This window comes from Pecten maximus, chromosome 8, assembly GCF_902652985.1.
Source record: "Pecten maximus chromosome 8, xPecMax1.1, whole genome shotgun sequence".
NCBI classification, from domain to species: Eukaryota; Metazoa; Mollusca; class Bivalvia; order Pectinida; family Pectinidae; genus Pecten; species Pecten maximus.
Window position 1 is genome coordinate 13,483,358 of NC_047022.1, and position 20,333 is coordinate 13,503,690.

General features: G+C 35.2%; 2 protein-coding genes and 1 pseudogene across 2 annotated transcripts; 1 reads left to right on the top strand and 2 right to left on the bottom strand.

The window, feature by feature from the left end:
* Window positions 1-6,240: 6,240 nt before the first annotated feature.
* Window positions 6,241-9,611, bottom strand: LOC117332130 (annotated as a pseudogene).
* Window positions 9,612-11,021: 1,410 nt separating this feature from the next.
* Window positions 11,022-13,453, bottom strand: LOC117333357 (macrophage migration inhibitory factor-like). Its single transcript, XM_033892620.1, has 3 exons — window positions 13,262-13,453; window positions 11,758-11,927; window positions 11,022-11,433 (listed from the first exon to the last, which is right to left on the bottom strand). The coding sequence occupies exons 1-3, from the start codon at window positions 13,367-13,369 to the stop codon at window positions 11,367-11,369; spliced, it is 345 nt and encodes a 114-aa protein (XP_033748511.1). The 5' UTR covers window positions 13,370-13,453; the 3' UTR covers window positions 11,022-11,366.
* A 177-nt stretch (window positions 13,454-13,630) lies between these two features.
* Window positions 13,631-20,028, top strand: LOC117332504 (transmembrane protein 134-like). Its single transcript, XM_033891437.1, has 7 exons — window positions 13,631-13,783; window positions 14,987-15,051; window positions 15,551-15,649; window positions 16,214-16,290; window positions 17,727-17,771; window positions 18,193-18,246; window positions 19,193-20,028. The coding sequence occupies exons 1-7, from the start codon at window positions 13,661-13,663 to the stop codon at window positions 19,270-19,272; spliced, it is 543 nt and encodes a 180-aa protein (XP_033747328.1). The 5' UTR covers window positions 13,631-13,660; the 3' UTR covers window positions 19,273-20,028.
* Window positions 20,029-20,333: the final 305 nt, after the last annotated feature.

A 20,333-nucleotide genomic window follows, 5' to 3' on the forward strand; every position in this document is an offset into this window, starting at 1 on the left:
TGTTCATACATACGTACGCGAAATCAGTCAATAACAATAGAGAATAAAGAAACCGTAGTCATTCTAACTTAAAATCGATAAAACGAGAGTAAAATACGAACAAAAAATAACATATTGGGTATTGTTTTGAACAATAAATGTCTCCCTTCAAACCCTTCAAAATGTAACAGTGATTATGGCCTTGACAAAAACAAAACACAAAAAGAACCTGAAACTAGAACTTGCCCAAAACGTTATGGTCCGTTGTATTTGTGTAGTTTGATCACAATCCCCCAAGGAATGAAGCTGCTAGAGCATTGACCAAGATCTTTCTAAAGATATTAACAGTGACCTTGAACATGACACAACAACCCTGAAACTCAAACTTGTCCGAAACATTATAGTCTTTTTATATTCGTGTGAGGTTTAGTGAAAATCCTCCAAGGATTGGAGACGCTAGAGTGCTGACAAAAGATTGTCTAAAAATAGTAACAGTAACCTTGACAAAAACACAAGCTTTTACGAGATATCACGAATATGGTCCTATGTATTCGTGTGAATTTTGATCAAGGTGCTGCCGAGGTTTTCTAAAGATAGTAACAGTCACATTGACCTTGCTACGACAACCCTGAATCATGACCTTGTCCTAGTCGTTTGTATTTGTTGAAACTGGATCAAATAACTCAAGTGACTAGAGCGCTGACAAGCGACTTAACGTACGTACAAGATGGACGGAGAGGGAACTTTTTAATCATTAAATGTAACAATCTTGTCCATGGAATATGTGGGAATGGCAGACTTTGTGAGGTATATATGTCTACTATTCTTACTTTATAGTGCTACCTTACAGAAGCATACTGCTGAAGATCTCCAACAAGACATCCCATCCGGTCACATTACGAAAGACGAGCTATTCGTCCCACTCTCAGACATACCGAACGCTAGCCAGGAGTACTACGTGTAGTAAGGTGTCAGGTTCATGGAGTTTTATGACGAGATTCCACCATAGCCTTCACGAACACTCAACTAAAGGCCACAGATGAGGTCGTGAGGCATATGAAAGAAGAAAGTTGTTTAGGAAGGAGAGATCAGATCACACATTGGTAATTTCCCTCACATCTGATAATACACCACGATGAGTATGTATATTGGTAGTAAAACAGTCGACAAATCTACTGCTTGATTTGCTTCATTCATTGCTTTTTTCCATTATTGTAACCGGATGGTGGCTTGGGTTGGAGAATATTGATACAACAATGTATACCATGCACCACCAAGTGTGAATCGGTCTGAAGAATACTTTATTACCCCGGTAGGTATTTATAGGAAGATTACACAAACCGAAAAAAATGTTAAAAGAAGGCAATGTATTAACCCAATAGTTTAATATGTTTCGCATAATTTTGCATTATAATGGGATAATGTCAGAACAACATAGATTTAGTCTGAATATTCTGAACCAGTAACACTACTCATAATGATAGTACATATATACAGCAAGCAGGGGTGATATTTCGCAGGTTTTCTGTCTTTTCTCAGCAATAAGATATACAAATACTGCTACTATAAATTACTACAACGGCATGTTAGGGTCATTATGTGATTTTCTTTATATTGTAAGATTTGAATCCTTGTATGTACAACTTTGTATCTTGTATCAAGATAGTATCCCTAAACCCTGTTTCTAGGTATCAAAGTATCAGCTAATACACAACATAACAGCCAGTTTCCGATAGGTCATTTTACATCAATATTCATGTGCAACTACACTGTATGTGAACTAATTATGAATTAATGTGTGTAAGGGAATATGTAGCATGAAAAGGATGATATAATGAATTATGATGATGATAATGATGATATCGTATATGTGATGTGATTATGATCTTATGTGCGAGTGTAAGTGTATGGGTTATATTTTTGTATTTTACTAGGCAGAAAAAAAAACTTGAAAAATAAAAGAAATACAAAAAAAAAAAAAAAAAAATCATGTGCCAAGTCCCTGTGATATGTCATAGTATTCAAATCCACTCCCCTGTGTGAAAGTTGGTTTTGAGGCTTCGTGATAAGACATAAGATGTTTATATAACAAACCGGATACACAACTCATATTGGCACTTGTCGGGTTTTGTTGTACGCGTGTCACCAGCCTCTGTAACATCCAACACGTGTCGAGAGCATGTTAATCTAAGAGGGAAATGGCAATACTTAAAAAACATATTCTGCCCTAACAAGATATAAATAACAGCAGATACCATATTGTAGCTGTTTATAGTGTTTGTTTCAATTTCCAATCTAAATTATTATATTTTACATATTTTTGAAATAACATTATAGTAAATGTTTTCCATGTGCATACCCGAAACGCCTACCTACAAATGTTCACGAAAAGATAGAATGGAATTTTTAGCAAATTAATCCATATTCTCAGTGTATTGTTTTTTTTATCTTATGTTCTACCCCACATTATGGAAACTTATATTGAATCGTTTTGAGGAGTTGGATCAACCATCCACAACTATGGCTGGAAAAAAGAGTTACAAATCTGCTAATGATTTGAGAGAAGATGTTATAGCTAGTCAAGTTGATATTTTTTCATGGATCAATGTTGATGCAGTATTAACCAAATTATAAGATACAGTTTATTTATATCATTTTATCAAATATTTCTTTGTAAAGGACCCTTTTTTATGATATATGTATCTTATATAATATATTTGATAAAAAAAAATATTACAAGACCTCTTCTCTAGTAAACAAAATGATACTGTGTCTTATATAATTATCAAAGATATCTAATATCCTTCTTAAAAAATAATTACATATCATCTGAAATAATAAAAATTGTATGAAATATCTTATATATCGTATCATCTAACCTTATCCTTGTATCCAGTAATATCTAACGATAGTTATGTATATTTGTAGTTAGACATTTACACTGAGATTCTCCAGATGTTACTGTGAACTATGAAGGGGAGGAGGTATGATGTGTGTATGTTTGTGGCCTCGTTAGTACTAGGGGGATATACAACAAGGATGTTATGTAACTACTGATAAGAAACACAGAAGGTTCAGGAAGTACCACTCAATGAACGCACCACTTCCACACCGAGTACGCCACTTACTCAGGGCTCGCCTCAAGTATTGGCGGAATGTCCTTCAATTAATTGCAAACAAGTAAGTATTTGACATACTTCAACTCTTTAAGTCTTTTTAAGAAAATTAAATCTAATTGATTATGTGTCCTAATTACCAATCTACTAAGAACTCCGGTTAATATTTCAGAGGAACTTTAATTGATGCTGAGATCCATCCCAAACTAGGAGTTCGTTTCTAGCGGTTGGTATTTACGAAAGCGTTAACCTTTTTTGTACGGGTTAGTCCAAGTGACAGCATGGATCAAATGTTGGTGCCAATGAGACGCCAACAGATTAGAAGGAACAAACAGAGAACATGACAGAAAAGAAAGGATAAGATATGTATACAGGGGTCTCTTTAATGTTCGCTAGACAGAAATAAATATTTTGCGAGAATCTGCTGGGGGGGGGGGGGGGGGGGGGGGGGGGATATGGCCTGCCGTGACCTCTACAATTATAGTCGGGACTCTGGTGCACTAACTGCACGCATATGTTAGTTGGTATCTGCGGAACACTGGCTTTTATATAGGACGGTTTCATATTTAGTTTTAAATTGCATTGCAGCACTGCAAAGTAACCACTTGTCACGAGTCAACTGAATACGACGATCCTTTATCCTCGGGCACGCCAGTGTTTTCCTCCATAGCAAACCATACCAAAAGGTATCTGAGAAATACAACTGACCTGTCGGGACCTCCACAGACAACGACACCGACAACGACATGCATTGAGGTAAAACAGGCATTTTTTGGCTTATTCACAAAGGTGGAAGCACATTTTAACTGCACGTGTATATCTGTGAAATACGTGCTTTGATATAAAGGAAGACTTTTTTATTTCATCGTTTTTGAATCAACTTTGATGTCATCATTAAAAAGTAGCCACTTATCACAAGTGTAGGCCTATACCAGCCATAATGAATAACCTGTCTAAGGATTGTCGGATTATGTCGAAATTCTTCTTGTGCACGTGACTTTAAGTGTGTTAAGGCGCTACATCGTCACCCGTTCTGATTGTGATCTACTCTTATAGATTGTACGTGTGTCTTGTAGTTGATTTGATGCTAAAAAGCATGAAGTACAAAAACATATGCCAGCCTCTCATCGCCATCAAATCAATTCCGTGTCTCTCTTCTGCTATGTGTTCACACGCCTTTTTCTTTCCTCGTTTTTTACGTTAATTTTCAGTTAATAGCCATTGTTCAGAATTCCGTACAAAATTGAAATGCTCTCTTGTGGTGCCCAACTTTTTAACACAAGATTATCTGCCCCTAGTTTGAAACTAGACGTATCGTAAAAGCTCAATTGTATTGATTCTTGATACTCTAGAGACGGGGGGAAGTCTATTTGGATTTTATCCAACATATCAAGTCTGAATTTCTTAGAAAATAAACACATGCATTCACGTTCTTTCAGAGTAACCCTAATGATGAGATAAGAATATCTTCAAGTCAAAACTCGAGCTAGCGTTTACAATTTATTTCGATTTCCATGATTTTCCTTCTGGGTTTAAAATGTTTAGTCATTATCACCGAGAAAACCATACTGGACAAACAGCTGTTTGATGCAGATTGATATTCGTCAAATGTTTTACTGTTTCTAATTCGTAAAGTATTGAAAATATTAAACTCAATTAATCTTATAACGATTGTCGATGTTGTATCAACTTAAAATGATTACTTATCGTATATACATATGTTATTCATTCGTGTCTATCTATAGATATTCATAGATACATTGATGGATATATACATGATGTTTTGATAGATTACAGACACTTTGACTATTCTTAACAAAATAATCTAGAATATGTTTCACTCACAGCAATGAAATTTAAAAGAAGAAATCAATGCATGCTTTGAAATATTTATCTAATTTTTGAAGGTTTGGATAAATATTTCCCAGAAGAATCTGATTAACTTCTATCATAAACATAAAACACTAAATATGAGAAGGATATCAGGATCCTATTGTCAACATGTCTAACGATACTAGTCTTAAAATAAACACACTGTCAACATGTCAAATGATACTAGTCTTAAACACACTGTCAACATGTCTAATGATACTAGTCTTAAACACACTGTCAACATGTCTAATGAACTAGTCTTAAACACACTGTCAACATGTCTTATGATACTAGTCTTAAAATAAACACTGTCAACATGTCTAATGATACTAGTCTTAAAATAAACACTGTCAACATGTCTAATGATACTAGTCTTAAAATAAACACTGTCAACATGTCTAATGATACTAGTCTTAAAATAAACACTGTCAACATGTCTAATGAAACTAGTCTTAAAATAAACACACTGTCAACATGTCTAATGAACTAGTCTTAAAATAAACACTGTCAACATGTCTAATGATACTAGTCTTAAACACAGTCAACATGTCTAATGATACTAGTATTAAACACACCGTCAACATGTCTAATGATACTAGTCTTAAACACACTGTCAACATGTCTAATGATACTAGTCTTAAACACACAGTCAACATGTCTAACGATACTAGTCTTAAACACACTGTCAACATGTCTAATGATACTAGTCTTAAACACAGTCAACATGTCTAATGATACTAGTATTAAAATAAACACACTGTCAACATGTCGTATGATACAAGTCTAAAACACACTGTCAACATGTCTAATGATACTAGTCTTAAACACACAGTCAACATGTCTTATGATACTAGTCTTAAAATGAATACACTGTCGACATGTCTTATGATACTAGTCTTAAAATAAACACACTGTCAACATGTCTTATGATACAAGTCTTAAACACACTGTCAACATGTCTTATGATACTAGTCTTAAACATACTGTCAACATGTCTTATGATACTAGTCTTAAACACACCGTCAACATGTCTAATGATACTAGTCTTAAAATTAACACACTGTCAACCTGTCTTATTATACTAGTCTTAAACACTGTCCACATGTCGAATGATGCATCAAACAAAAACACAACCTGTGAGAGTGTACAATCCCAGATATGGTTTGCAGATCACTGAGTGAAACAAGGGAAGTAAATCTGGTACATCTACATCATAATATGATCACATTTCCTGCGGATTGTATGTAGAAGGGATATAACCACTACAAATATATCAAGCAAAGGTTTTCCCGTCAATTCCGACTTCTTCCCTTTTGAGGTCTGTAAACGTTATGTAAAATCTGTAAAAACAAAAAAGAAATTTTGTGAAACCTAATTTTTCAACTTGAAGATTTTTGTTAAATTCAAAGCAATTGTACAAAGTTAAAAGATCAATAATTTATCTCTTCACAACTCTTTGTCAACAAAGTTTGTCATTTTATTTATCATAATTTGATGCTCGATCTTTACGAAAAATAAAGCTGTGATGATTTCCAATATGACAATAACATTTTAACATGATTAACTTTAGGGAACCAAATACTGATGTCTCTTTAAAAACGAGAAATATTTAATGCCATTCCTGGTTTTGAGACCAACAGAGATTTTCACCTCTACTTATTGTATACTTTACCTGTCTTGGGAAATTGACAGTTTTTTGGCGATAAATTCCCCAATAGACCGGGTATGATCATTATTTTCCCTCTGTACTAAGGCCAACACTGTAGAGTTCCACACTACCACAAGGCTCAGTAGAACCTCCATGAGACATCAGCTGGTCTGTATGAAAACGCACAGTAACGAACTGCAACGGAAATAAGAAATGGTCACTTGTTTATGTAATAAAAATAAAGCAGTTCAACTGCTCTAATGTAAAGCCATCCTCAAAAGATCCCGAATAAAAGCAAAGTGAGCAGGGGCTGGCATAGCTTATGAATGCATTCAATGCTTTTTAGTCAACCTGTTCTGATATCTATAAATACTGATATTCCACCTCTAAGGAGCTAGTGTTTAGGTCTGGAGTGTTGTCTTCGGGCTTCTTTGTGAAGACACTGCTAAATAAGTCCAACAAAATGTTTGCCTTATCCTCGTCACTATCTGTTCTCCCACAATTTGGTTTACTTGGGCTAGTGTAAAGGCACTTTTAGGGTTTTTAACATTTGCTGACAGTCCCCGTTCGAGTTGTTTACGGGCTTGTCTGACTCTGTTCAATACCTTGTTTCTGACTTTGTGGTATAGTCTTTCTATTTCAAAGATCTTTTGTTCTTATCAATATCCTTGTCATTGAGTTCTTCTCCTTAATCAGAGCTAGTGCTTCTTTATTCAGTGGTGTCTTGTTCTTCCTTTTAGTGCTGGTTCTCGCCATAGGCACATGTTTCTCTCGAACACCCCGAGTTTGCCCACATCTTGTTGACTGGGTCTGTATTTCTCAGGGTATCTTGCCAGTTAGTTTCACTAACATCTCTTTTCAGTTCCTCACAGCTAAATTTCCTGTAGTTTTCCCTTATTTACGCCTATTTCAGAAAAATATAGTGCACATGTCACTTTTCCCCAGTGGGCTTTGGTACTCCAGTTCCTCTATAGCATGTTCATCTTTAGTGATCAGCGCATCAAGGACATTTGATATATCTGTCCCTCTCCATCTTGTTGGGTTGCTTATCATCTGCAAAAGGTAGTTGTTCTGCAATACTTCTAGTGGTTTATGTTCTTCTGTATTTCCCCCCTTTGTCCCCAAGAATTTTCATGTCGCATGTTACAAAACCATTCTTCTTCTTCGGTTTACGGGGGTTCCGACATTGTTTATGATTATGCCCTCTGGGGTCCTGGCGCAAAGGCGTGAAAAGGGGTTATTTACAATGATTTGTTTTGTTTGTGCAATTATAGATAAAAGGTTAAAATAAAACCCAGCTGTTTCGTTTCAGTGTGTGATGAAGGCATCGTGGGAAGAATAGGGTATGTGTACTTTGAAGTCCTCTAATGTTGTACATTGTGCTGTTTTTTATTAAAAGGAGTTTCCATTGTGTTACTGTTTATTGAAAGAATGAATATTGTAGGAGTCCTTTAGAGCGGATATGAGCATGTCCATGTCTCGTTCGGGAGTGACTATATATGTATGTTGGGTTGATTTGGTGTACAATTTGAAAAAAATTGATGATTCCTGTGTTTAGAGAACCTATCTGTAGTGTTGATCATTGTAGTTTGCGGATCGTATCTGTTACTGAACTGGTGTTGTGGTGTCTGTTGTTGCTCTTCGTTAATTTTTATTCTATTTTATTAATTTGGTTGCGTTATGTGAGTCATAAATGAAAGAGCAGTATTCAAGTGTGTGTTTGACTAGTATTTTGTATGCGTGTTCTTCAATATGTAATGACTTTTTTTTTAAGGTTGCATTTTTAACAACCTAGGGACCTATTTGCATTGGCTGTAATGTTGTTTATATGTTTGTCTCATCGTAGGTTATTTTGTATTGTCAATCCTTAATATTTCCTTGAATCTATTGGTGTAATGTGTGGTTATTGAGTTTATAGTCAAGATGTATTTTATTGTGTTTTTATTACGTTAAATAATTAATACAAACGCCTCGACAATGTTGATTGAAAGCTTTCTATCGTAACAAGTTATTTCAACACACAAACATGCTAACAAGGTAACAGGTACCATACCCGGTTGTCCAGATGTACCGACTGAATATAGATATCACCCCACCTAGAGAGTAATAATTACATATATTTACATTTGTCTGGCATTGTCACTATATAGTCTGTTTGAGAGCTCTGACGTTGATGTACGTTTAAATGCCATCCATCACGCGCTACACTTATCAGCGTATTAATACAACACAAACCGGAACCACAATATCCAGGATAATTAAGTTTAACGACTAATTATTTTGTCTACATTATTTGTTATGACAAATATGCTATTTGTGCATTACGTTGATAATAAAATGATTAACAAAATTGAGTTTTTTTTTAAATTTTCAATGTACTATTTTGTTTGCCAAAAAACACGCGACCATGTTCCGGTTGTTCCAACGACTGACAAAAAATCTGCTGACTGTCGGTAAGGCGGGAATTCTGCATTTTAAATATGAATTATAGCATTTAAAAATGAAAAAAGTAAAAGGAATGTAAATATAAGCGTTGAACTGTTTTTGTATGGTATTTATGATCTATTTGAATGCCAGAGCTTTGCAAGCAAACAAATCATAATGTATGATTTGTTTGCTTGCAAAGCTCTGGCATTCAAATAGATCATAAATACCATACAAAAACAGTTCAATGCTGAAGTATTACATAACTAAAAGCGATCTTCGTGACGGTATACCGTGGTGTCCTTGTCCTACAATGAATGTACAGTATAAGTGTGAAACATATTTAAAATATTCTATATGCGTTTGTGAAGCATGTTACCTTTTCCGGCTTCCCCAATTGTGTTGATATGAAATTTAGATGCATCCAGAAGAAACTGGTTCACATTCTCAGGCTTTGCCACATTGGTATAGATTGCAAAGATCGGCATATCTCTCTTGTTTTGGCAACACGAAACGAAAGGTGTATAGCTACAGGAAAGGAGGTATAATAGTAGTGCATTTTACCAGAGACATGCGATTGTAACGGTTTATCCTGCTTGGTTCACCGTTGTTCTACTATCCAGGGTTCCTACGTAAGATCGTCGCTGGTGCTACTTCGCTGCTAGTGTATAAAATAACCAAACAACGACTGCGATTTGATGACATTTATTGCCAGACATTGGTTACATCAGACATCGACATAGATAATTGAGAGCATTATGTGGGCACCCGGTGATACATATTCCGCGCCGGCGTAACATGAAATTAATGGATGAAAGTTGGCACACTCGGTGGCGTGAGAATGTCCTACCGTCGGCCCGGCGTTCCCTGGCGCTCCCCGGCGTCAGTCCGTACGCCCGGCGTACCTGGCGACAACCCGTGCCCGCCTACCTTACGCCCCAGCCAGCACCTCACCCGTCAGTCCACCGGCCACCTCACTACACCGAGTGCTATTTATAGATATCGTGTGCTTACAGGTGTCTAAGAGATTCCCGACTACCGTGCACGGGTATATATAGCCCCGAGCCCACACAATACGTCGCAATCCCTTACATGTAACAACACAGATAGTACGCACTCAATACAAATACAGGTTAATATATACAATACACGTGCAACAAATACACGATCATTACACGATCTAAGGACCTCGTTAGGAAAATTGATCCGATTGGCTGAAAAACACACTTGGCCATGGTAAAGTGAAGCACCCTGCACCACCCTAAATTTCTTGCCCCCCCCCCCCCCCCCCCCCCCCCCCCCAAATCATTGAACAGTTTATTCAAAAAATAGATTTGGTGAAAAAAAATTAATTTAAAAGAAAATAGTGAAATGCTTCATTTTACCATGGTCATGGTAAATTGAAGTGCCCCGCCCCACCCTAAATTTCTTGACCCTCACACACATTTTTCGTGTGTTAATGTGTCAAGGGAAATTAAACAATATAATTTCAAAAAGATTTGGTGAGAAAAAGTTAATAAGTAAGAAAAAAGTAAAATGCTTCACTTTACCAAGTAAAGCGCCCCGCCCCACCCTAAATTTCCTCAACCCTCCCCCCCCCCCCCCCCCCCAACATTTTTTGTGTGTTAATGTGTTCAGAGGAATAAAACAAGGTACATATGTACTGTAAAAAAGATTTGGTGAAAAAAAAATAATTTAAAAGAAAATAGGAAAATGCTTCACTTTACCATGGGCTTCACTTTATCATACTACACTGATACCGGGGGCCGCGTTATGGTATAAGCTCACATTGGTCTTTTGGACCATATGAGCTAAAAATTATTCCTGTATTTAAATATCGTATATAAAGGTGCTATTCATTCGTGTCTATCTATATTGATTACTACATTTATGGATATGTATACATCATCGATAGACAACAGACACTTTGGTTCTAGAATATTTTTTCACTCACAGCAATAAAATTCAGAAGAACAAATCAATGCATGTTTTGAAATCTTTATTCCATTTTCAAGTAAATTTCTCCAAGAAGCATCTGACTAACCTCTCTTAGGACTATCAGGTTCCAATAACCAAGTGTTTCAAGGTACTAGTCTTAAAACAAACACATTGTCACATGTAAAGTGCTACACCAAGCAACGAATACATAATAGTATTGGTACAATAATGAAGACATGGACAATGTGTTTATGGAAGTTTTCCATTAGGACATTAACTTCCACACAACCTGTGAAAGTGTACATCGACGAGTGATACAAGGGAAGTAACTCTGATATTCACATGTATTGCGGATTGTATGTAGAAGGGAGATAACCCCTACATATATATTAAGCAAATGTTTTCCCGTCAATCCCGACATCTGTCCTTTTGAGGTCTATAAAATTTACGTAAAATCTGTAAGAGGAAAAAGAAATTTTGTTAAACCTGACCTTTTCAACTTGAAGATTCTTATCAAATTCATAAGCAATGCTACAAAGTTAAAAGAATAATAATATTCCTTGTAACTCTTTGTTAAATCAAGCTTTCATATATTTTATTATAATTTAATGCTCGATCTTTGCAAGTAATAAAGCTGTGATGTTAACTAAATGATAATGAAATTTAAACATGATTAATTCTAGGGAATCACATATTGATGTCTCTTTAAAACAACAGAGATATATTTAATGCCATTCCTGGTTTTAAGACATCTCTGCATATTGTATACATGTACTTTACCTGTCTTTTGGTATGGATAGCTTTTCAGCTATAAATTCCCCAATTGACTTTGTATGCTCATTATTTTTCTCTGTACCAAGGCCAATACTGTAGAGTTCCACACTACCACAAGGCTCAGTAGAACCTCCATGAGACATCAACTGGTCTGGGTGAAAACGCACAGTCACGAACTGCAACAGAAAAAAGAAATGGTCTCCTGTTATTGTAATTAAAATAAAAGCAGCCATTTCAACTGCTCTCATATAAAGTTATTATCAATCCCGAATAAAAGTGAGCAGAGGCTGGTAAAACTTAGATATACATTCAGCCCTTCATTAATAAAACAAACTTGGTCAGAAATTCACAAAATATTTCTTCTCTTGTAAGACTATCAGAACATTTGCTGTTCAGTCAATGGTATTACCAATGGGTATGGTATTTACGATGAAATCTATGGTAAAATTCATGGTAAAATGTGAAATTTTCGGGAAATTAAAGAGATATTAGATTGCTGCTGGCTTTAGTTTGTTCATTGCTTGTCAACCCTTCCTGTTAGGCAGGGTGATTCCCTTTTTTACCTAAATTTAGACATGCATTTTTATTTTTCATAATTTTCAAACCACAACTGGTCCAGCAGACACCTGACAGTATGTTGTTTTAAGAAATTAGTTAGTATTAATAATGTAGTTTTATGAGGCTTGAAAATGTGAACATCCACAATCAGTTCCATGCAAATTAAAAAATTGGAAAAGTGGATGTGTAATAGGAAGGAGTAATGAAAGATATAACCTGCCCGCGCTTGGGCAAACATCCTACCACTAGGCTGAAGGGAAAGTCACGTAAGCCTGAGCTAGTAAGGTGACCTAAACTCTCTCTACTTTTACTTATGTACACGTTTGTTTTTTGTCGGGTGGTACAGTACTAGTTTCAATGGACCTGTTAAGAGTGGTTTTAGTGATGAAATGTTACACAATTTTACAAGAATAGCAATGTTTTAATGTTATTATGAAAGGCGAGACATATAAAAATCTGTATATGTAATTTTTGCATGAATTTCCACTGCTGAATTTTCCCTAAAAGAAACCATTCATTATCCTCTATACAGTACATACATCATGTATACATGTGTAGCAGGCCGGGTTTTAATTGTAAATACTCTACATACATGTAGTTGTATGGTCGCCGTCTAGCTTTTTCACCACTTTTGTATGTGACCTTGGCCTACAAGGAATGTACAGTGAACATACAGGGGCATGCCTGTTATTGTATTAAAGAAATAGCCAGAAATCGAGGTATTACTTGGTTTTTTTTGGGGTTTTTTTAAAGAGTACTGTTACCCTGAAGACTAGACACAGAGACATGTTCCATGTTTGGAATATGGGAAAGTTCACAGGTGCCTGACTCGTTTTATAAAATAATAACATATAGGGTACATATAAATACAGGTATGTACTCTATATGTCATTATTTTATAAAACGAGTCAGGCACCTGTGGATAGTTCTATGCGTTTATCGAGCGTGTTACCTTTTCCGGCTTCCCTAATTTTTCTGATATGAATTTAGATGCATCCAGAAGAAACTTATTCGCATCCTCAGGTTTTGGCACATTGGTATAGATTGCAAAGGTCGGCATATCTCTCTTGTTTGGTAAGTACACGAAACGAAAGTAGGCCTAGTGCTTAGCGGTGCGGTGTTAAGTCGCTTACATACTTGAGGAAAAAAATATTACCATAAAATAGCGTAGTCATCGTCTACAGTCTAAATACATTTAAGAAATATATCTACTAGTTCATTTTATATGTGTGCATAATAGCGTCGTATAACTGTTAATATTTCAATATAATTGAAATCTAATTTCGATTTTTCTTCTATTGCCTAAGCGGTAACGGCCTTTTGGAAGAAAAATGACAACCGTTTGTTGACAATGTCTACTGGGGCATTTTCAATAGATGACGCGTTTGATTCGGAAGACGATGATAAGATTCGACTATATGGGTCAACCAAGGAGACAGCTCCACTGAGGACAGGACCAAAAATCCGCCCTCCAGTCAGTAAACTGCATTCGGGTCGTCTATTTCTGAATCTTGTTGAATCTTCCATGTTTTCACAAATATTGACATTTTACGGTTTATGTTAATAACACGACGGATCAGCTATTCATTATTATGACGTGTCTAGGAATAATCTAAACCTTGAAAATATCAATAATTAGATATAATTTGTATATCTGTTTTCAACTGTAATCGTTATATGATGCCCTTGTCACTAATCAATAGGTCATTCACTGCACCAACATGTACATGTACACGTACATTTGTGTAGAGTATACGCACCGAAGTTGCCTACACGTGTACACTGTAGTTCTACTGGCCTAACACGGGTTTTATGTGTGTAGATCGAGTAATGTTTGTAATTATTTGTAGTTCTTACTTGTTACTTATCATCAAGCTCTTCTGTGCGGCTTGTGAGCCTTTCTGAACCATTTGGTGTCTACAGGTTGTACTTCAAGCCCCTATGATTAGAACTATCTACTTAATTATCTGCTATACTTAGACCTACACAGTATATATATATATATATATACCAAAGCAGGTAGATAGTCAGAATCATACAGAATACATGTATGTATATACATGCATGTACATTTGTATGAGCTACAATTAATGTAGATACATTTTAATCGTGACTGTCATGAAATAAAGTGGAAATTTTTTTCAACAGCCCGACCAGTGTTGAAATAACATTTCTTAATGTTATTACAACATATTTATCATCAATAGTAAGAAGAGCTGAAAGACGGACAGACAATATTTATGAGCTTGTTTTTCAATACACGTTTTTGAAATAGTGATAACTTGCACACATTGATGTTACATGTATATACATTTACATGTAGCTGATTTCCTTTTTAATTTCCATTAGAATGCATCCCATTAAAACTAATCTCACCATCCGTCATGTCATTGCTTGCTTGCATTAATTGCTTCTTTCCTTTCCTCGTTACTTGCTTGCTTGCTTCTTTCCTTTCTTCATTCCTTTCTTGATTGCTTCTTTCCTTTCCTCATTCCTTTCTTCATTCCTTTCTTGATTGCTTCTTTCCTTTCCTCATTCCTTGCTTGCTTGCTTGCTTGCTTCCTTGCTTGCTTCCTTGCTTGCTTGCTTGCTTCCTTGCTTCCTTCCTTCCTTCCTTCTATATGCTGTAGTTACATGTGATATGTTTAGTAAAGTGTATTTTGTTTGTTACCTACAGAATGATGATGATGAGCACTCCAAAAAGTCGTCAAGTTCAAAAGAATCCAAAACGAGAGTTGCTGGGTATGTCCTGATTTGATTTTTTTTTATATATATAAATGAGGATATATATATAGGTGTATTACAATATATAGGAAAAAGTAGCAATATATACAACTGTAGCAGTATACAAATTACAAAGCATGATAGAATGACTTTCATTTTCATCAGTATGCACCACAGGTAAAATATTGACTTCTGCAATATGTACTAGGATCTCAAATTGAATTGACGTGAGCTATGAAGTGTAAATTTTAAATGTACATATATCAGCATATTTATTCTGCATATATTTAATTTTGACCTGAATTCTGGGTCAGAATAAGAGGTTTTTTATGGTTTACCTCTTCACAAGCCTAAAAGTTCATATGAAGATGAGAAGAAAAACTATTAAACTATACTAAGTACATGCAGATTATGTATATCGTTGGTCTTGCGGATGTTCTGTATTATTTTTGATATATGTGGGTAGGTTTATAGTGTTTGTACTGAGATCACTGTAACATATTTTCACATTATACAGGAACGCTAAGCTGACTACGACCCGTTCTACACATTCCCTATCCAGTACTTGGTCAGACGACACACGGGTATCTACAAGGTCTTTCTCTGATGGCAGCAGGTACATGTCAATACCAAAAATAGATTTTACAGCAAGTTATGTTCAAAATAGCTGGTAATTACATGTGTTTAAAATGAAGCAACTTAAAGTGGTTATGTCAGTATCATGTCAGAATGCCAGACACTTTTTTTTAATTGCACAAAGTGAGACAGTCTCAAATAATGATGTTACATTTACAAATACCAGTGTTTTTGTGTCATTAGATAATGTTTATATATTTATACTATATTGGCAGCTGCTTATGTGTAGACCTCTGTTATAACTTAATTGAGCTATAGCAATTGGATTTCCAGCCTGTCATCTTTTCTTCCGAGTCTCGATGTTAAATGGCCCCTTATAATATATGCCTGCTATGAATACGGATATGCTTCAATTTTATCACAACACATCTTTTTCTGGTAGGGATTCTGCTGCTGGTACCTGACATGTAATCTACACTTAAAATCAATACTTCAATACATAATAGGGCAAGACATCATTAAGTACAGTAATTACATTAAATATTTTAATTACAATGCTTTCCTATCATGTTAAAACGTTTTTGTGATTTCTTGTTATTTTTAGATGGTGGCGGCACCCTAAGATCAGGGACAACTGTAAGGTTGTGGCGGGCTCCATTGCTCTCACTGTGATTGGACTTGGTAAGTTAAACAAAGGCCATAAGCATGTAGAGGTCAGAAGTACAGTTCCATAAATTTCAAGTAAATGTCATACAAGTCATTCAAAGGTTAAAGTTCACGCGAGTGTCACATATATAGATCAGAGGGAATGCATTTTGTCACATGTACAGATCAGAGAGAAGTCTATTGTCGCATGTATAGATCATGGATAAGTCAAATTGTCACATGTACAGATCACAAAGTTCATATTGTCACATGTAAAGTTCAGAGAAAAGTCAACTTGTCATCTTGTCACATGTATAGATCAGAGAAAAGTCAACTTGTCATCTTGTCACATGTATAGATCAGAGAAAAGTCAACTTGCATTGGATATCGCTCATATTTGCCTTGTAGCATCTCTATGGGATGGGGATTCAAAATTGTCCAAATGGTTGGGATGACCCCATAAAAAGCAATGCTTTAATTTTTATATACTGTGTAAATCAATTTTAAATCCGTAACTGGGAAAGCGGTTATTATGTAATTTAAATTGAAGTTTTTGTCATATTTGGTGAAATATCCAGGTGATCGATACTACAGGCCCTCTGGGCCTCTTTTTTCTCTTAAGCTTTTTGTCTTTCAGTAAAACAATACAAAAAAAAATTATGTTCAACCTTCACTAGTCTTCAGTGAGTATAGCAATAGCAATAGCAGTTAACGGCCTTTTATAAGCGTATATTCGCTTCTTGGCCTCCTGTTTAAGGTCAATGAAATTAATTTCAGCGCATGCGCTCCTTGGTATTATCTCATTGTTTTATCATATCTAAACATTATATTAATAATCTATACACACAATGTACATATAATTGTTCCAATGGCAAGCAAGTCGGATGTATACATGTGTACAATCATGTTTAGAGTTGTCCCTCCGACTGGTGTTTACACTAATCATATTTGCCGGGGAATAATTGGTTGCTTTGTTCAAACACTAGTATATGTGTAACAAGACGGACAGAATTTGATATCCAGATCCTTCCAATGTTGGTTCAAATTTCTCTTGAATGAGTTGGTTGATGGTGAGTTGACTTCATTTGCTGGCAGATTGTTCCAGTCTTCGACTACCCTCACTGGAAATGAGTGTCTCCTGATGTTTAATCTTGAATTTGGTTTGAGTAATTTTCTGTTATGACCTCTGGTTCTGTTATAGCCGACAGTTTGGAAAATATCCCCAGAATTGACATCATGCCCATTTAACAATTTGTATGCTTGTATCATGTCATACCTCCTCCTTGTATACTGCAGTGATGGAAGACCAAGCTGTCTTAATCTTGTAGTATGAGAATTTATGTAAATGTCTATACATTTTATTAGAAGACACGAGGCTAATGTCTGTGTTAAGACCATAATATTTGAGTTTGAGGGTCTATCAGATCCTGTTAATCTCATAAAAACATTTTTCATTATTTCTTTCATTTCAGCACTTGTAGTCACTGGTGTTGCAATAACCATCTCTGAGCAGAGAGGTAAGGGAAGGGAGATAACTCTTTTTGCCTTAATGTAAATTATCTGACTTATTTAGATTTTGGGTTAAAATAGTGAGAGATTTTAGTCAGCATAGAGAACGCTGTGTTCTGAGTTTGTTCAAATAATTTGATATATTACAAATAAGTTTACTGGTATCAATTTAATTGAACACAAAACACTTGTAGTTTAAAAACTTAAGTTATGGCACTGAAAATTCATTTAAAATAAATACACCATTTAAAACTTATGTCAGTGCTTTTTTCAACTCTTTTTTTATCAGTCCGCATTCTTTATTTTGGTTACTTGCAGAATTTGTAGACACGAGTACTATTAATTAAAAGTCGCTCATTTACATATCTTATTCACTATACATGTAATGTGAGAGTAAGTACTTAGAGCCTCTCTTTTGTACTCCCACAGGATGGCACAGCCTGGTTTTCTTCATTGGTGGGTTCCTGTGTCTAATACCAGGAGGTATGTATATCGTAATATTTGTGTGGTCTAAACAATTAATATATTACCTCAGTTCTGATCTCTAAATTCTTTGTAGAAATTTTATATGACCCATTTTCACTTACGGTAAACCCTAATTAGGTTTGAGAAAAAGTAAAAGATTGAACATGGTAAAATTGGGTGCCCAAAGAAAACATGCATACAGTTTATATTTGAGATACTGCAATTGTACTGTTATTTCCTGTTTATTGCACATGGGCTACACAATTTAAAACATTTAAAAAATGCCTTTTATCATGTTGGCTATGTAATGAAGTGGGCTATCTGACAAAATGTTTTCCAAGAAACACAAAAACTGCAGGCTATGCGATATTTGTCGAATCCAAGTTGACTTTTTGTATTTCACTGGTGTACTATCAGGTGCAGACATTGCTGTTCACATTCGAAATATGAATTGAACATTTAACTGTACATGGACATATTAAGAAAAAGTAACTCACAAGTAGATCTAGAAATGCTTTTATGAACACTGTTTACATGTCAAGGCAATATCGGTCAAATGTGAAAGCTAAACAAATACAGCAGGGGATTCCCCTGGTAGTGAGAATATACTCTATCGTTTAGTAGATAACCCGTGGGCAATGTACCGGATCAGGCTATCTGCAGACTTAAAATTATAAAACCATTTTTTCGACGTGTGAGGGCAATCTAACAGAGTGGGTAATACACAGGAAATAATTGTATTCATTAGGTGCACTCAAATATTTTATCACAATATTAGATTTTAACAGATTAGCACAATGATGAATTTGTAGAATATGTAGAGATTGTATTAAGTGCAGTCATAGTTTAGCCCAATAATTCCAGGGCGTAAAGTCCCAAAAGTAAAATTTCTGCTGAAATATTTACTGTACATTAACACTAGAAAAAATCCTTAATAATTTGTTAAATTTTCCTTCTATTTTAGTGTACCATGTGGTTTATATATACCTGGCTGTGACACAGAGAGCCGGATACAATCTATATAACCTACCAGTGTTTAAATAACCACGTGTCAAACCTTCAACAAGTCTTGATGTGTTCAGCATGGTCACAAATCGGGGAAACAATCAAAACCACACTGATGTTGCCTTGCACAAGTCCTCACTCCAATGACACAATACTGCCTGTATTACACGGATAAATGGTAAGACATACAGACATCTTCAAGCTGACTACAGTATCTGCATATTCTATGATTTTCCAACTGTTTCTTAAAGAAATGTTGTCCTCCAGATTTGACAGACATTGTGTTGTTGTTTTCACTAGAAAAATCTTTTTAAGAGATGATTTTCTGGTACATTGTAATTTGTGAAAATGTGAGAAAAATGAGTCTGAATCAATGAAATTCATGGATATATATTGTCAGTCAAAATGTTTTAGAATCAAGTCAATATATTTAAATATTGTATAAATATAGTGGATACAAACACAGCAGAATAATATTACTGTAATACGATATGATCAAATAAGAACACTGTTTGCTTAAAAACATCAGATCAGTACACTACATAAAAGTTTAATAGGGAAATCTTATTTCAAACTTGGTTTGAGAAAAAACACAAAATAATTCTAAGAAGTGAGAGAGCTTCTATTGATTTTCTGAAACAGAGTCTTTGGTTAAAAGACAGAAGATTGTATTGGCAGATCAGTGAGTTAAGTATATAAAAAGATTCATTTTGCCATAAAAAGGAAGGGGAGAGTATATATGGTACTGCTCTTTATATCTGTTATGTTTTCTGATATTTGTCTGATCCAAAGATGATGAAAAAGATATGACACATTAATTAACATCATAGTATTAACATGGAAATCAATTGAGCAACTCATTATTTTTTGCTATGTCTTAAAGCGGCATTCGTCCGTTTGAATAACGCTTAGGTCATCAAAATGAAACTTACTGGAAAATATGCATTTTTTTCCAAATAGTAAAAGTTATAATCTTTGCATTTATAAGTCGCTTTTACTCTCAAGATAAACCAGTTCTTTGAGTATTAAGTCCTGAAATTCCTAATGTGACTCGAAGTATCACTTATTACTGCAAAGACATACAGTATTTGTATACGTTA